Source organism: Bos javanicus, chromosome 9 (assembly GCF_032452875.1).
Source record: "Bos javanicus breed banteng chromosome 9, ARS-OSU_banteng_1.0, whole genome shotgun sequence".
Taxonomy (NCBI): domain Eukaryota; kingdom Metazoa; phylum Chordata; class Mammalia; order Artiodactyla; family Bovidae; genus Bos; species Bos javanicus.
The window spans coordinates 32171568-32189117 of NC_083876.1; the positions used below are offsets into that span (position 1 = coordinate 32171568).

Consider the following 17550-nt stretch of genomic DNA (forward strand, 5'->3'; position numbering starts at 1 on the left):
TTCAACGTTCTCATTCTCTAGTGATTACTTTTGTACATGCTTAAGCAGCATCTGTAATTCTGTGAAGACCCAGCAAACAGTGCTGAAACTAACTAAATAGGGGTAAAATCTCACTTTACAAAGTAAATAGATGGCATAAAGCTTAAGGCATTTTCATACTCATGGATCTCACAGACAACAGTGATTCCTGCTAAAAATTCTTAGGTAGAAAATGTGTCTTAGATGTGGAAAGTGTACTTTTATCACTGCAACATGGAGCTTCATTCATACACTGTAATGATTCTTCAACAAGTACAGTATATTTAAAGCCTTTGCTGATAGAATGTTAAGATTTGATTATAAAGTGACTTTAGGAAAAAATTATTTTAAAGGACATGTTTTGATGCCATTTAAAATTTCTACACTGTTTTGACTGGGAAAATATTTCTCCTGTTCTCCTATAGTAGGCCTTTGGTTTCATACATTTTACAAATGTTACTTGTTAGGGATGTCTACTGTCCATGGCCTGTACTCAGATTTCTTATGAGAAGCTTATATTTGAAAACTTATAAAGCAGGAAGTGCTCCATTATGGTCCTTAGTAATAAGATCTCTGTTTTAAGGGGTCTCAGCTTTGAAATATAACTAAACAGTATATTAAGCACTGACAGGAAGGGATTTGTCGACTGAGAAGAGTAGACAAGCTTTAGGGTACTGGAAGGGGAAAAGACAGGAATATATGAAGAAGACTTCATGTGCATTTCAAAATTTTATGACTCAGTATTTTAGAGTTCTGTATTAAATGATATTAACAATGAACGAATAAAAGAGTTTCCCCAGTAATGACATGGAATGTTTCCTAATTATTATATGGAGTGTCAAGAAATAAGACCAGGCTAATTTGTGGACTACTAGTATTTCAGAGTATTTGGACAGTTTTAAACTGAATGGCTGCTGAATTCACTAATTAGCACTTTCTGTCTTATTGCCAAGGTTATAATCCAAATATGAAAGAAATGGCAGGTAGAAGGAATATAAATTTTAGAACTGTAGATAAGTTATTGCTACTTCTAATCCACCCAAAGGGCCAGACTACCCTTTATTTAAACTGTATCACAACCCATTAGAGGGTCTATTCATCGGTCAGAACCAGCACTTTCAAAACAAAATACAGTAACAGATACTACAGTATACTAGTGCACAGAGAAGGTGCACTATTACGAGTGTATTATGTGCAAATTGTTAATATACATACTTGTGTTATGGGGGTCATACTTAAACTTCTTTTTTTACCATAGATTACAGTAAAATGTTTTGAAAACTGTTGCCATTGACTTTCTTGTTAACTAGAAAACCTCAAACCTGAGGGTTAAGACCAAACGAAAGCCTAAGGCTATATAAGATTATAAATGAACGAATGCACGCATGTTTCTCAGACTTCGGCTTGTTCTCTCAGCTCCAATGATAGCCACATTCCCTCTGGCCTACTCGCCTATTTCCTTTGTGGCATAAGTAATTTGTTCATGTTTATCTTCTCAGGACACAGCTATTCACTATGATCAGAAAGGGAAAAAACATTTCCAAACTTTCTAGCTGTTATTTCAGGCAGTGTCTAGCTAAAAAGAAAAAATAAAAAACAACCTATGCATTCTAGTTTCTTAGTTCCTAATGTTTGAATACTCTTTATTTTTTAAAATTATAGAACCATCAAAATGTTAAATAAGAGAGAATAGTTTTTAAGCTTCAAACTTCTGTGAAAATTGGCTGTCAGTTTACAAATTGATTTAAAAACCTAACTGTTTGATGTCAGTACAAATCAATCATAATTAATCAGGATAAAAACTCAGCTGTGAACTGATTTGGTAATTTGGCTTATATATGCTTTATTTCTAATAAGCATGTATTGTGTTCCTGTTATATTAATCACTGAGCTCTTGGTTGGAAAGTATTAGTTTTATTTTCATTTTAATATTTTAACATTTTCTTTTAATTGCAATTAGACAAAAATGAAATTTTCTTCATGTTGTTTTAACAGTCGTACGTATTTTACTTTTAAAGTCTATGAACTAGTTAGTGGACAGTATTTTAATTATCTGGTATACTAAACTTCAGAGTTTAACATTTAGCAAAATTTTGCTTCACAAAGTCACTTTGTAGAATGACAGGAAATATATACAGCTTCAAATCCATATTCAGACATATGCCCCTTTCCCTTCCTCAAAATAAATGCTTTTAAAAAGTGCAGTATAAAAGTTTTAGCTATGAAGGCACTGCATAATTCTGTATTATATGGCTAATGTCTTGATTAGCAGCAAGAGTGATGAGAATATTCTACACTTAATTTACTGGAACATAAGAAACTTTTTGAGGAAGGACTTAGCTCTCATCAAAGAAAAAGAACCTTTTGTCCCGTTTAGTTAATGCATTCCTTTTCAAGATTGCTTTTAAAAAACCTCATCTGAAAAAGCTATCTAGAAAATGTCTACCACAAATATTGTACATGAGTGTCGGGAGATTCGGAGAAAAGTACTTTATGTGGAAATATATATAGTTTCATATGATAAAGCTAAATATATATTTCCAAATCTACTGTTTTTATATAAATGCTGCCAACAACAGATGACTTGTCAAAACAGTTTTAAAGGGTTATGTTCATAGTATTTTTTATAAATCTAATGAACCAAAGTCATTATACTCTTCTATTCTTAAACTTAGGGAGTTTGTATCTGCTTCTGACATGTTGAATTCACTGGGTAATGATGATGTATGATTCAAGAACTGTTGTGATGTCCTAAACTGTTATAAAAACAAAAATCATAGGCAGAGGACCTTATAAACAATTAACCACATTTGTTACCTTAGAACCAAACTGAATGCTGTCTAACATTATATGAATAGTAGACATAAGAGGCTTCAAAGTGGCCTGGAAAACTAGATCTTGAAGTTCTTGGTCACATATAGTTTACTTCAAATCCCTTCTTTAAGGGTATGCCGGGAAAAGAACGGAAATTTGCCCCTTAAACCAAATTATGTGTTATCACAGGAAGACACATTTAGTTGAAGTGCACTTTGTTCTTTCAAAGGTTAGTTAAGATAGTGGCCCAAAGATTATTATCCAAGAGGCTAAGACATCTTTACAACCTGGTCTAATGATTCATTTTTCTTTTTAAGTGCTTTAATTACATATAGAGGAGAAGAAAATAATATATATGTTTTAATCAGATTAGTTTCAGAACAAATAAAATAACACATTAGAGAAAAACTTACTTAAAAATAGTTGTATTTATATTCCACAATTTGCTCAAATACTGGTTTTCTTATAAACTTTCTACAGGATGTTTTTTAAACAAATTCTTCACATTGCATCTTGACTATGTACTTACGGAATTTCAGGGAAATAGTTCTGTGTGTTTTTATAGCTTAATTTGTACTAAAGGGATGGCAGGTGGTCACATGCAGTCCATGTGGGATTCTAACATGACATTTAGTGAGTTTTCTGATGTGGACCATCCCTTTGATGCCGAAGGTAATGCATCTGTTGAAAGAAGTGACGGTAGATTTGGATTACTGCTCTCTGCATCTTCCAGTTTTTCTGTGTTATCTTCCCAATTAATGTGGAATCTTGTGACTCTGGGATTGGATGCCAAAATATTCCTTTGAAGCTAGAGGATAAAGGAAATATATAAATGGTAAACACTAAGAAAGTTAGATCACTGTATACAGATAGACCTTAATAGAATGGTTCTTTATATTTGTACTCCTAAAGCACTAATTCATATACAAACTGAGTGAGTGAAGTCGCTCAGTCGTGTCTGACTGTTTGCGACCCCATGGACTATAGCCTACCAGGCTCCTCTGTCCATGGGATTTTCCAGGTGCGAGTACTAGAATGGGTTGCCATTTCCTTCTCCAGGGGATCTTCCCAACCCAGGGGTCGAACCCAGGTCCTCCTACATTGCAAGCAGACACTTTACCATCTGAGCCACCAGGGAAGTCTTCATATACAAAGGTATAAGTCAAATAAAATACACTAAACATAACTAATAAATGACAGGGCTGCAGTAAAGAAATTATTTTAGCCTAATGGAAACAAGATGTGGGGAGCCTGAAGGAATCATTCAGATCTTTTACTATCCAACAAAACATCTAACTCTATCCTTATTTCTTAAAAGGGAGAGAATCTCTTGAATGCATCAGAGGATGCTTCATTTAACAAATTAACGTGCTTTCTAGATTTTGATGTGGTCCTTCTTCAGTAATATTTTCAAGTAAAATGCAAAGTATCCCCAAATAGGACCTTTCATTATTAATGGTTTCCTATCTTTTAATTATTATTGCTCATTCTTAGACAGAATATTCTAGTTCCTTCTCATTTTGCTATACAAGTAGCCATACAGGTAACTAATAAATTAGAAAGGGAAGGTTCCACATCAGAATAAAAAACATTCTAGCCTTATTATCAGAAAGAAGAACATTCCATTCCACTCCCATGTAATGTTTCTTGCATGGTCTGGTAGATAGTGTTATGTTCAATATCACAAAAATCACCAGTTACTAAATATTATAGTTCCCAATGGAAAATCATAAAGTACTTGGTATTTCTGAGAATATCAAGTCACAGACTTCAGGTTCACACTCAGAAACTTAGCTGTTTTCACCACCAGATAATATTTAAGACCTGTAGTTTAACCTTTGAGAATAGCTGATGAAGCAAGGCATATGGGAGTTTTGAGATAACAATGTTCCTATGAAAAACAAAACGTCCCCCTACAATTTTGAGATGTTACAGACCAAAATATTATGGAATAATCAGTACAACACACAGGAATTTGAACATCCTAAAGACGGAAATAGATAGAATCATGATGTATGGGGAATGCCATACAGGGAGCCATTAACAGAGACCTGCTGGAGGCACTTTCAGTTTTCTAAATCATCAGACTCTCAAGGTGCCTGACCAACATTAACTGCTAATAGCTAACCTGGAGGTAGCTTTGAAGTCATCCATGGTAAGGGAACAATGATTGGCTTGTTTAGTTGGCACAAGGACCTCAAATTTATTTTGTCTCAAAGCCACTTTCATAATGTACTATGAAATGGCAACTGCTTAAAAAACTGTACAGTAAAATGAATGAAAAAGGAATAATGAAAAGGAGTATTACCTTAGAAAAGTCTGGTTTTACTGGCGGATTTTCCCTTAATTCTGTCTCGGTATATTCATTATTTACATAATAACCAACTCTAATAAACTCTTGACCTCGATAGGTGCACGTTATTAGCACAACTGTTACACCTACAGCATCTGCATCTGGAATGAGTCCCGGGTTAGGTGCGTCAGCCTAGAATCATGTAAAAAAAAAAAAAAAACACGGCACAAAGTGTTGTTAACCATAAGCAAAACTGGAGTTTTGGTTACACTGAGCACCTTCAGTCAAGGGCACAGCAACCAAAACTTGGAAATCATACTGGGAAGGCAAATGCTCATTTTTGAAACTGACTTATAGCTAGAAAATATAGCTCATACATTTCTCCACAATATGCCTAAGTACCTGAAAACATCACCATGTCTAGAGGAAAATACATGTGGCTACCATGTGTGCGGCTACCGTGTGTGCTGGTTCATGACGGATTATGCAATATTCAATTATAAAACCTTTTATAAAATATAGTAAACAAATCAATAGTCTTATTGAGTCCAACCTTCCCAGTCATAATTTCAGACCTTAAAAATTAGTAAACATTTAATTATCCCATACAGCCTTTTGGCAGCACATGTTTATTATCCAGTTTCCTAGGACCCATATTCTCATATCCAGTCAACACCCCCACCCCTCACAGATATTCTAATAGGAAATTAATATAAAACTGAAAGTGGAGTGGAAATAGTTTTATAGCAGAATTTCAAAAAATACAAATAGTCCCACATACTATGGAAATTCAGTGAAGGTAGAGATTGTTTGAGGCAGATCTTGTTTTTATCAAACTGCTCTAAGCTGAAACTTGAGGCAGGTGAGCTAGAGGTGGCTGAGAGCTCAGGCCCTGTCCACAGCCACGTGGAAGACAGGAAGGACTTAGCTGGAAGGCGTCACAGGCTGGGGACAGGCAGTGGTAGCACTGAGCATGGCCGAGAGCAGCCACTCTGATGGCACGAAGCATATGAAGTCCCACAGACTGGCTACTCTTGCTGCGACACAAAGGGCCATCCCTGGGTGAGCGCTTCAGCTCATGCCTCAGCTTGGGAGCACTTCTGACTGGTGTTCTCAGGCCATTATCATTAAAGACTCGTGATTACTATCTACCTACCACAGGGAGGTGACACAGAAAGGCACCGGACACCCACCTAGTCACCTAGACTAGAAGCCTGTCACCTCAGCTTCCCTACCTCCCACATCTAGTGGGTCTCAGTGTCCACCATCTCTGAAAGCAGAATTCAGGTCTTCATCTCTCATCTGGAATATTGCTAAAACTTCCCTGCTGGTCTCCCCCAGTGTTAGCCTAACTGCACCATGGCCAACATGCTAATGCTATCTAAGTGCAGATCTATTCCTATCCCTTCACTGGGTTTTAAAAACCTCAGGTGATTACCCTAATTTCTGACATAAAAACCCTCAGTTTTTAGCTTCATTTATAAGGCCCTTCACAATTGGTCTCAATCAACATTACAGTCTCTTTAACTCCACCTCTTGGTCTAGAAATGTAAGTTCTTTAAACAGTAGTAATAATTCTTCATGCCTTTGTGTCTTGCATATATTCCTTCCCTAACTTGCTGAAAAATTCATCTTTGAAGCTTGTGTCAAATGTATCCTTCTTAGTAAGGCACTTTCTAATCCAAACATATAATTAATAGCACTCTTTATGCACTCATATTATTTGACACAATGTCTCTATTAATGTATTCCAACAATCTAAATATGTTTACCCTTCAAACTTCCCTAAAATTCTAAGCTTTATCTTGGGCAGGAGTCCCATCCAACTCTGTGATCTCAAGTCTGGCATGGTTCTAGGCACAGTATATACTGAGTATTTTGAAATTTATTCATAACTCAGTTCCTGCCCTTACGTGGTTTATGATCTCTTTGGAGAAATACCAGAATAGAACAGGAGGCCTGAGAATATGCTGTTTGCCTTTGGGTAGAGATGGGAAACAGAGGTGGTTTAGTGCTATGGGAACCTCTCCCACTATTGCTTCCCATCCCCTCAGCAGATTGGTTCTAAGCATGTTTGTGTTTTAAAATTTGTTTGCTAAAGGATTCAGCCTGAGCGAAATCAAGGAGAGAAGCCTGCAGGCCTCTCAGATGATTTAGGATGGAGAAGTGATAAGCAGAGATCTTTGACTCCAACAAGCAATACGAGGTAGATGTCTGGGCACCTTCCTGCTAGCCTTTGACACACTTAATTAAGAGGAAGGTATTTTATTTGGAGAGGCAAAATCATGGCAGACCAGGAGAACACTATGGTAATTTGTTTCAAACATAAAACACAAAACTATTTTAGTACCTTTCTGCTGATAAGAGTGAATTCAAAAAAACACATAGGCTGAACACGTGATCTAGGTCACATTGTACTTCCTCTGTACTTGTGGCAACATGTGCACACATACCAAAGTGAAAATCACTACAGGGAAATACTTTTTAAGAACCTTTCCCATAGCACTTAAAGCCCAAAGTTGAGGAATATTCTTAACCAACATAAACACATAGAAAAGATAAATTTTTAAAAGTTTGTTTAAAAAATACGGCATGTATTTGCAAGTTTTTTTTAAAATCAGCATTGAAAGGTATATCACTATACCTCAAGTTTCTTGATTTGAATTACGAATTATCATCTTTGAAGTGGGCCTCCCTGGTGGCTCAGATGGTAAAGAATCTGCCTGCAATGAACAAGACCTGGGTTCAATCCCTGGGTTGGGAAGATCCCCTGGAGAAGGTCATGGCAACCCACTCCAGTATTCTGGCCTGAGGAATTCCATGGACAGAGGAGCCTGGCAGGCTACAGTCCATGGGGTCACAAAAGAGTCAGACATGACTAAGCACAGCACACATCTGAAGTATAGGTTCTCTAGGCTTGTGGATCAGAGCAAATAGTGCTTCTTTATATAACAATTTCAAGAAGCTAAGAGAATAAAAACTTAGTTCTCATTATAGAAATAGGGAGCTGTCTGTCACTGATTATACTTAACTGCTTTATTCCTCATGACATTCTTATGAGGTAGGCTATTATTCACAGTTCAGAGATGACTGGCGTGGCTAGGAGCCTGACTGAAGTCACATGTCTCTAAGCAGCAGAGTGGGACTAAACCTAGTTTTCAAGTGCAGGGCTTCCCTATACAGGCATCTCTGATACCCTCGTCCTCCGCTAAGATGTCAGTCAGTCACACAACTCAGCTTAACAGCACTTATCTTTTTTAAAAGGTTTTTTTTTTTTTTTTTTTTAATGTGGACCATTTTTAAAGTCTTTAGTGAATTTGTTATAAAACTGCTTGTTTTATGTTTTGGTTTTTTTTTTGGCCAGGAGGCTTGTGGGCATGTAGTTCCCCGACCAGGGATCGAACTTGTACTCCCTGCATTGGAAGGCAGAGTCCTAACCACGGGACCACCAGGGAAGTCTCTAACAGAACTTGTAACTAATATATTTGAGCCTTTCAGTCAGTATATGTAAGCTTTCCTTAACCATTTATTTACATATAATACTTGTTGCTTTTTAATAAAAAGCACTAAGGCTAGGAGACCAAGATTCTGAATTCAAATTTAGGAAAGAGGAGGGAGCAGTGGTAGCTTGAGAGATAGGTTTGAGTGATTCTTAGCCCATATCTTCTGGGATTATTTAACCAACAGTATTCATTTAAATTGGCCTCATCTGTGAAGTGAACCAAGTGAGTGCTCAGGGATAGAAGATTTAGCTTTTTTTTTCTGGTTAAGTCTTCTCAGTGGGTTCTACTTAAATAATGGAATTCTGTTGGGTGGCAAAACTTGTAAAAAAAAAAAAAATTAATAATAGTTTTTTAAAAAACTATGGCTAGTTACTCTTTGGACTATTATAAACATCTTCCTCTAATAAACATGGATAACTGAGAAGTGACTGGATAGTTGTATACAACAATTTGATGTGCACTGAAAGGAGTAGTATTTTTCAACACAGAAGACAATGTCTGAAGCCTTGGCACAGACCTAAATACTGTCAGTGGGATCGGAGAACATAATTATCTATTAGTAGAGTTTCTCCTTATAAATGACAGAGCTGTGGATTTGTAATAGTAACCCTCTATAAGAAGTGTAGGGGAGATGCTTTAGTAGACCACTGGACTTCCAGTGACCTCAGATCTCACAGATCTCTTATCTTCTAACATACCTGGTAACCTAGCTGAATTACTGACTCAGTAATGCTAAAATAAAGTTGTTTTGTTATATCATTCCTAGTGTCTGAAACTATAATCTGAAAATGCATATTACTGATGATCCCAGTTAGTAGTAAGCATTTTGAACCCCTGTTTTGGGCTGCTGGACAGCCAGCCACCCTAAAGGTTTCATACGCAGAGGCTATTCACAGGAAGAGTGCAAAATTAACCATCACATGTGTGCTGCCACAGTGAAAGGTTAACTGCGTGCTGTTCAAACCCCCAAGTAAAAATCACAGGAACACTCTCAGCACGCGTAACCAGGAGGTGGCATTCCTTCATGACACATAAACTTGTTAAAACATGAAAGAAGCAGATAAAAAGTGAATGCAGTAGAACCAGAATGATGTAGCCCAAAAGGAAAGGGCTGAGGACCATTTAGAAATGTATTTGGCATACAGATATACCAAGAATAATCTTACCTGAAATACAAACATATGCCGTCCTGCAGGAACAGGGCCCACTAAAACAGAGTCTAAAACTTGATCGTATTCTTCACTTTCTGCAGAGCCCACATAGATAATTTTCCATTCCAGGTCTAGGGTTAAAAACCAAAATATTATTTCATATTCAGTAATTACAAGATGACATCAAAGACCCTTTGAATGTCCACTTACACCATTTATTGGCTGCTAAAATTGGCTTTTCATAGCAGAAAATCCAGAAACACACCTAAGTGCTCCTTATAAAATTTGTACATTTCATACCAGTTTCTCACAGTGCTGTTATGTGAAATACTGGTTCCTGGTCAGGGCATCTCGCGAATGAAACAACATGGCCAAAAGCTTGGGAGATGCTCTTGAGGATTTATAAAGCACACTGGCAGAACAAGGGGTCTGAGAAATCCTTCAGTAAAGAACACCAGTACTATTAATCCGGTGTTTCCTAAATTTATTTGGCTAAGGAATCCCTCTGCCTTTTCTGTATGTCATCATTTAACCTGCTAAACCCACTTTGGAAGGGCTACCCCATATTATGCATAGACCCAGATCAAAGAGCTCCAAAGTGGAAAAATCACTATTTGCCAACTTCTCCTATGGCTCAGAAGCCCCTTAGGGCTTCAACTCAACTGTTAAAGGTTCACAGTGGGTTTCTCCCTCATGGCACCCCTTCCTGTCATCCATTCTTTACATTGGGAAGAGGAAACAAAGGTTTCTTATACCACTGGATGTGTCAGAGTATACACTGTGGGAACAGGCATGAGAACAAGAAAGAATAAAGTACAAGCCAAGTCACTCCATGTAGTTCAGTCATTATATGTAATTCAGTCTTTACTGAGCACCCTTGACAGTGTGCTCTGCGAGAAGAACCCAGAGATGAGTACAATGACTGCTCTTTGCAAGCAGCCTCCTCATTAGTAGGGGGAGGAACACCATTCCACAAATACAAATTCTCTCTCAGACCTCCTGGTCCTCTGAGGATGTTTGGCACTGTATGGCCTGCCTCTTGGATCCACTCCACAAAGTCTACACCAGCACTCGGGGATGGGGGCGGTGATGTTTCTGGGTCACCTGTGGAGAATCTAATGCCTTCATGTGTTGTCATTCTTGTATAACGTTGTAGCTCTTTTTGTTCCTTAAATAGGTAACAGGAATAGGCTAGGCATTACTTATTCATATTCATATACATATACATATTCATAGTGTATTATAAACTGCAGTTTATTGAAGTAAGAGATCCTTTAGGTTTCTTCTTTCTCTTACTGTGTCACGGTTCTGTCCCAGACCTCAGCCACTTTATCTTCAATTTCTAGTACATTTCTAGATGCAGGGTCCTACGTCTGACATCTCGTGAGATTATCTATTTGCTGATGAAGATTAAGAGAGGGAACAAGCAGCATGAGTATCTAGTCAGAAGGAACAGCAAGTACTAAGGCCAGACAGCAGGCACATGCTTGAGAAAAAGCAAAGCCACCGGGGCAAGAGCAGAATGAGCAGAAGAGAAAGCAGCTGACTGTGAGATCTGGAGGTGAAAGGTGCAGCTAGAGGATGCAGGGTTTGGAAGTCATCGTAAGGATTTTTGGCTTTTTCATGAAGTGGCATGGGAAGCCACTGGAATGTTGAATGTTGAGAGGAGCGACATGGTCTGATTTTCATTTTGTGTGTTTGCATTAGTCGCTCAGTCATGTCTAACTTTTTTTTGACCCCATGGACTGTAGCCCACCAGGCTCCTCTGTCCATGGAATTTTCCAGGCAAGAATACTGGAGTGGGTGACTTTCATCTTAGGAGGATCATTTTAGTTGCTGTGTTTAGTAGAGACTGTAAGATGGCAAGGGGCAAAACAGGAGGATAGTTCAATTGAGGCAAGAAATTATGGTGTCTTGGACCACATGTAGCCATAGAGGGGAGAAGTAGTAACATTGTGGATATATCCTGAAGGTGGAGCCAGCAAGAGCCACTTATTTTTCTGGGGGCAGGGAAGGGAAACCATCAGGAGTTCCAGGGATAAAGAAGGTAATGAATAAGTGGAGATCATATATCTGGTAAAAATTTAGAAACTGTCCATATGTGAAACCTTGAAAATAGGTGGGATTCCAAGGGAGTGAGCCCAGGGGGCTCTCCAAAGTTAAGAAGTCAGGGAGATAGGATCAATTAAAGTTTCCCAATTAGTGGCCAGTGAAGCAGGTAACCCAAAAGTCAAGTGGAGAAATGGTTTTAAGAAGAAAGGGGTATGGAAACTACTCAACTAGCTAAGTAAAAAGACTGGGAATTGTCACACAGAGGTTTCCATAATTCTTTGTTCATTTCATAAGTATTTGTACTACTATGGATCGTGCTCTTGCCTTAATTGTTATAAGCTGGCATTTGTGGTCTGGTGCAAGAACATGGTTATGACTTATAAACCTCCCTTTATAAAATACCTGGGCATTGGCTTTGCCACCTCACACCTGTTATTCAAAACCTCAACAGCTTTGTAGGTATCACATGGGTTTAGTTATACCTGTTACACAAAGTTGAGACTCTTGATAGGTTAAGTAATATACCCAAATTCACACAGCTAGTAAATGGAAGAATCAGAATCCAAGCTATGTCTCTGTGACTCCAAAGCCTGGGCTCTTTCCAAAAATGTAAGGAAGATAGATTCTTCCCTTTTTAGCTCTCAAATCAACAGTGAAATAAAGGAATTTAACTGCGGGAGGTGGGAAGGCATGGCTGAGGGCAGAGGCCAGGGGGATAGATAATCTAGCCTTAAGGAGTACAGGCTGTAACTCAGGGTACCTTAACTTTTATGCTATGGATGCTTGCTATTGCTACCGAGTTTAAAACGCACAATACTTAATTTATAAATTAGCATCCGTTGTTTTGTTCTTAATCTTTTCTTTGAACCTAGCTTCATTCCCTTGCCCCCTGTATTTGAAACAAGAAGGGACAGGATGAAATGCTTTACACAGGTGATAGTTTGAAGGAGTTTACTCACTTATTTAAAAAGTTAACTGTTTCATTTAATCATGGTAATGTCAGTCTCCCAAGTGTCTCCATTTGAGGTGGGAGTGAGGGAAGTCACCATGTAAATTTCAAACTAATTACTCTATTTGGGAACACCTGTGATATAGGGGGACATATGTAGTCTTTGTGAATTAGTACAAGCCTGAGGTTTTAAAGTATGAAGCTTCATTCAGTTATGTTTTAAGTATGTATTCAACTGACAGCTCAAAGTATTGATATTGGTCAACATTTTTTAAAAAGGCTCCATTCAGTAAAGAAGAGAAATCAGCAATCCACAGAAGGTATAAGAAAGTCAGCAGTAAAGTCAATGAAAATGTGTACAGGCTTGGTGACCATCAGATCAAACACACCCAAGGTCTCCTATCTCCCGGACTTTACAGGAGAGCCTCTCCTTGTATCTGTGGATTGCTGTCCTACCCCTGTAGAGGTCTTATAGTAGATTTCAACTAAATTCTCTTAAGTACTCAGACTTTTTCTGAAGCAAAGTACTCAAAGAGTTTCTGAAACAAAGCTACAGGGCAGCTTTTAAAGGAAAGTAAAAATACGTGAGGGCTATTGACAATTTAAAGTATGAAAAATGGCGGCCAAGCTTTGGAACTTGAAACAAAATTATACAGTAAAAATTTCTCATTGGACTATGAACATTCTATAGTTCACTTTCAAGAACAAATATTTTTAAAAACTGTAGCATAAAAGATGGGACTATAAGAAGTCTTTGCTAAGTAAACTCTATTTCCTTAATCCACACAGCCTCTAGGTGGAGTACACAAGCATGGCACCTTTTTGAAAGATTCCTTTGCAGCTTCGGTATGACTCAGCTTGAACTCTTAAAAAGTACTAAATAAATGCCCAGTATAAATGCCTGGGAAGTGAGGTAGACAAGTCAAAGTAAGGTGTATTCCTGACATCAGTACTGTAAAAACTCTGATAGGATTCAGCTTGGTTCTGAAAAGATCCCATTACAAATGGAACACATCAACGGCAGGTTTCAACCATCCATTGTCAAAGCCCTGTAACAACATCCTGAATCATCTAACTTCCTTGTTGAGAACTGGCTCCTAAAATGGAAGATATCACTTGAGAAATACCAGTAATTTCAAGAAGTTCTAATGCCTAAAACACTGTAGTATAAATTGGAAGGGACTCATTTATTGTATTTCTCTTGCATTTGTCAACTTTTATATGCGATTGATTGTAAAACCAAAAAAATTAGTCTAGTGGGCATGAAAATGGGCCTAGTGGCCGAAATGCTTATGGCAGTTCTTTAGTAACCAAATAGCTTCAAAGTTTGGTAATAAGGAAAATCCCCTTTAATTTTTATTAGCAACGGCCCATTTAAGAATTAGTTTAATAAATGAATTGTCTTTCAAAATGTGCCTACTATTGTATGTGCATGTGTGCTTTATATTTGTAGTAGAACTACAATGTACGGAACAGCACACACTCAAGTGGTAATTATGGTTACTTTTGAGTGACAGGGAGGCGGAAGGTACAGAGGACTGTTACTTTATATATGTATGAACAACTTTTAAAAAGTTTATTACAGTGAGCATATGTTGGTTTTCGTAATTGAAATAGTTTACACGCTACCTAAAATACATTATACAGGGATTAAAGGATAATTTTTTAAGTGAAAATGCTTTACATGCCTTGATTAGCATATAATTTAAAATGCATTTTGCTAAACATAATTGTAAGTTCAAACAAAGTCTGTCCCCTATTTAGCTGTAAAATTACCATCGATGAAGTTAAAACTTTTTTTTCCCCTTGAAATTTTGAAAATGGAGCACTGGATGGTTTTAATAAAATCGGAAAGATCTTGGCAAATTTTAGCTTTCTAAATTTCTTACTGCACATGCTATATGTCTTTCTGAGGACCTTAAAACGAACTTAGAAAAAAATACTAAATTTTGCATTGCCATCAGGACTTTATTTCCTAGCCCACTTTTGTGTGTTATGTTCAGGGTATTTGGATGTGGAGTTGCTGTAATTAGATTTCAACACGTTCTTGAAGGAAGTCTTTCAAACTACCTAGAAGCCAGTGATTAAGTCCTGGAAATTATTTAAATATTTTACTTATTTCTGCTCTCACGTTAAATGTAACTTGTTAGCTTAGCAATACGTTTCTTCCTGAGAGAGAGGAGAGAAGATTTCAGTCACTAAGGATGAGGAGCCCACGTTGCTCGGGGCGAGCCTGCGCGCCAGCATCCCCGGGCGCCCCGAGCATCCTGGGTGCCGGCTGGGGAGCGCCGGCCCGGGAGCACCCGCGGCCCCCGGAGAGCGCCGGCCCGTGGCGCCGAGGGGCGAGCCTGCGCCCGCCTCCCCCACTGGTTGGTCCAGGGAGCCAGAAATCAGCGCGAGGACAGCCTCGCTCCCCTCCCCGAAGCGGCCGGGCATGGCCACCCCGGAGAGTCCGGTAACTCCAGCGTGAGCGCTAAAAATGGATGTGCCTCTTGCTCGGGGGCAGGAAGGTGGGCAGGCGGGGCGCCGCGCTCGTCACCCGCGGAGAGGAGGCGTCGTGACGCCGGGGTCGGTGGCCCAATTCTCTACTCTCGGTAAGATGGCTCCGCTGCGAACTCGCCGGCGCCGACCACACACATGCCTCTGCCTTCCCACCTCCTCGCCGGGGCCGCGGAGGCCGTTGGGTGCTCGGGGCCAGCCCGGCGCGACCCCCGGCCGGCGCCGCGGGCGCTAGTGCGGGTCTCGCGAAGCGCCCGCCCGCCAGACAAAGCTGACAACATGGCTACCTCCGCTCGAACAAGTTCCTCGCAAGTTGAGCCGCGGCAGGCGCCCCAGCGGCGGCCGAACGCTGCGCGCGCCTGGCCGGCCGTCGTCCATCAACTTCAAGTTTCCCTCCGCAGAGCCGAGCCCGCAGCCCGCTCGGCGCCGAGCCCCGGCCGCCCGCGCGAGGCCGGGCCCGGGAAACTTTCAACGTCTGCAGCCCGCAACTGACAGCCCGGCGGCGGGCGGGCGCCCGACTCACCTTCAGACAGGTCCTCGATGCACTCGAAGGTGATCTCGAACTGGAATGGGTTGTAGAAAGGAGAAGGGTTATCCAGCACCACTACATTGTTCACCTGAACCTTTGCCATATTTTGAAAAAAACACAAACAATGGGGACGGGGGGCTCGTTGCGGCACAATAAAGTCCAGCGCGCGGCCGCTCGGGAGAGCGCAGACCCCCGCCCCGGCGCCGGCCCGACGTCGTGCAGCGGCGACTTGAGAAACTTTTTTTTCCTCTTTTTATTTACACGGGAACACTCCACAGTGTTTTGCAGCTTTCCTATTTCACTAAACTACAGCCCATTCTGCTCTGATAACTAGCAGCGTTGCCCGCGATTGGCTGTACCCGAGCTCTGACCCTCCTCCTCCAGCGAGGGCCTCCGCGGCGAGCAAGATGGGCTCCCGCTCCCGGAATGGACTCGGAAACTTTAACTGCGGCTCCACCTGCTGGTGTGGATTAGGACAAAGGCGGAGAACAAAGTGAGTGGAATACGGGCTGGGAGGCCCGCGCGGAGGCCGCCGGCGGCGGCGGGGGGAGGGGCGGCGCAGGCCCCGCCCCCGGCCCGGCGGCTCCCGCGCCTCACGTCGGGCGTGGCCGCAACGGGGCGGGGTCGAGGGAGGCGTGGCCACGGCGAGGCGGCAGGAGGCGTGGCCACGGCGGGAAGGCGTGCTCGCCGTGGGCACGGCGGCGGGAGGGCGCGATCCTGGCGACACCCGCCTCTGGGGTTTGTGTAGTGGGTTTGTGTCTTTTTTTTTTTTTTCCCTTCTGACTCTCTTCTTCACATCAGTCGACGGCTGTGTCGGCTCTTTACTGAATTTAGGAGATGCGAATCTGTTGTCTACACTAGGTTAGGTTCAGTTGTCTGTATATTGGGTAATATTTGGGTTAGAAGGAAGGATTGGTTGCAGTGGAAGTAAATTGCATTTTATAGACTGATGTCAGCTCAAAAGGAGCAAAGCCATTTTGGAAATCTAGTTCTTGGCCAATATCTACGTTTGGGCACGACAGTGCCGTTAGTTAAATAGATACAAAATGAAGGGCAAGGACACATTTTTCCACCCACACTTTGTGGAATAGGTAATATTTGGGCTGCACCCGGGTCGTCTTTCTCACGTTCCAATCTGGAAAGTCTAGAATAAAAAGATGACTTGAGGTTGGATCACTTACACCAGGTTTCTCCTGTTCGGTGGACACAGCAGGAACATAAAAAGGAGGAAATGGAAGTATCAGAAGACCGAAAGGCAACAGATAACAAGCAGAGAAGGGAAAAAGCGAGTAGAGACCACGAAAGCTTACCAAGACGTGCAATTTTCCAAAAATTCATGACCTGAACCGTTAGTAAGTAAAAATGTATGGCACCACGAACAAGTTCAGAGGAATCTTTACTTGATTATTGCACATTCAGCGTCAATTTATTTGTTCTTGACTACCTTTGTAGGAAAGGGAGAGCTTGTAACACATTTGTGTAAGGTTGTTGAGCTGTTTCTATTTTCTAAATAAGAGCAATATAAAGGGATTTTTTTTTCCTGGTGCATAAACCATCATTTTTGAAGTATTTTGAATGAAACCACTAAACTTGGCTAATTCAGAGAGAAAATGATTTAAGTGTCATCTATGCTGAAAGTTTTCTCTTAGTATGGTGCTGAGAATTTTTCAGTTAACATTCTTTGGACACTGTTCATTGCAGGTTGCATTTAATGAGACTTCTGCATTTGATGGTGTTTTGAA

The 17550-nt window shown here is 40.4% G+C and overlaps 2 protein-coding genes across 9 annotated transcripts in view; one reads left to right on the plus strand and one right to left on the minus strand.

Moving 5' to 3' along the window:
* MCM9 (minichromosome maintenance 9 homologous recombination repair factor) overlaps window positions 1-17550 on the plus strand; it is a 126701-nt gene that overhangs the window by 25852 nt on the left and 83299 nt on the right. The window lies entirely within an intron of this gene.
* Window positions 3242-16357, minus strand: ASF1A (anti-silencing function 1A histone chaperone). Its single transcript, XM_061427458.1, has 4 exons — window positions 15803-16357; window positions 9795-9910; window positions 5141-5317; window positions 3242-3640 (listed from the first exon to the last, which is right to left on the minus strand). Exons 1-4 carry the CDS (start codon window positions 15909-15911, stop codon window positions 3428-3430), a joined length of 615 nt encoding a protein of 204 aa, XP_061283442.1. The 5' UTR covers window positions 15912-16357; the 3' UTR covers window positions 3242-3427.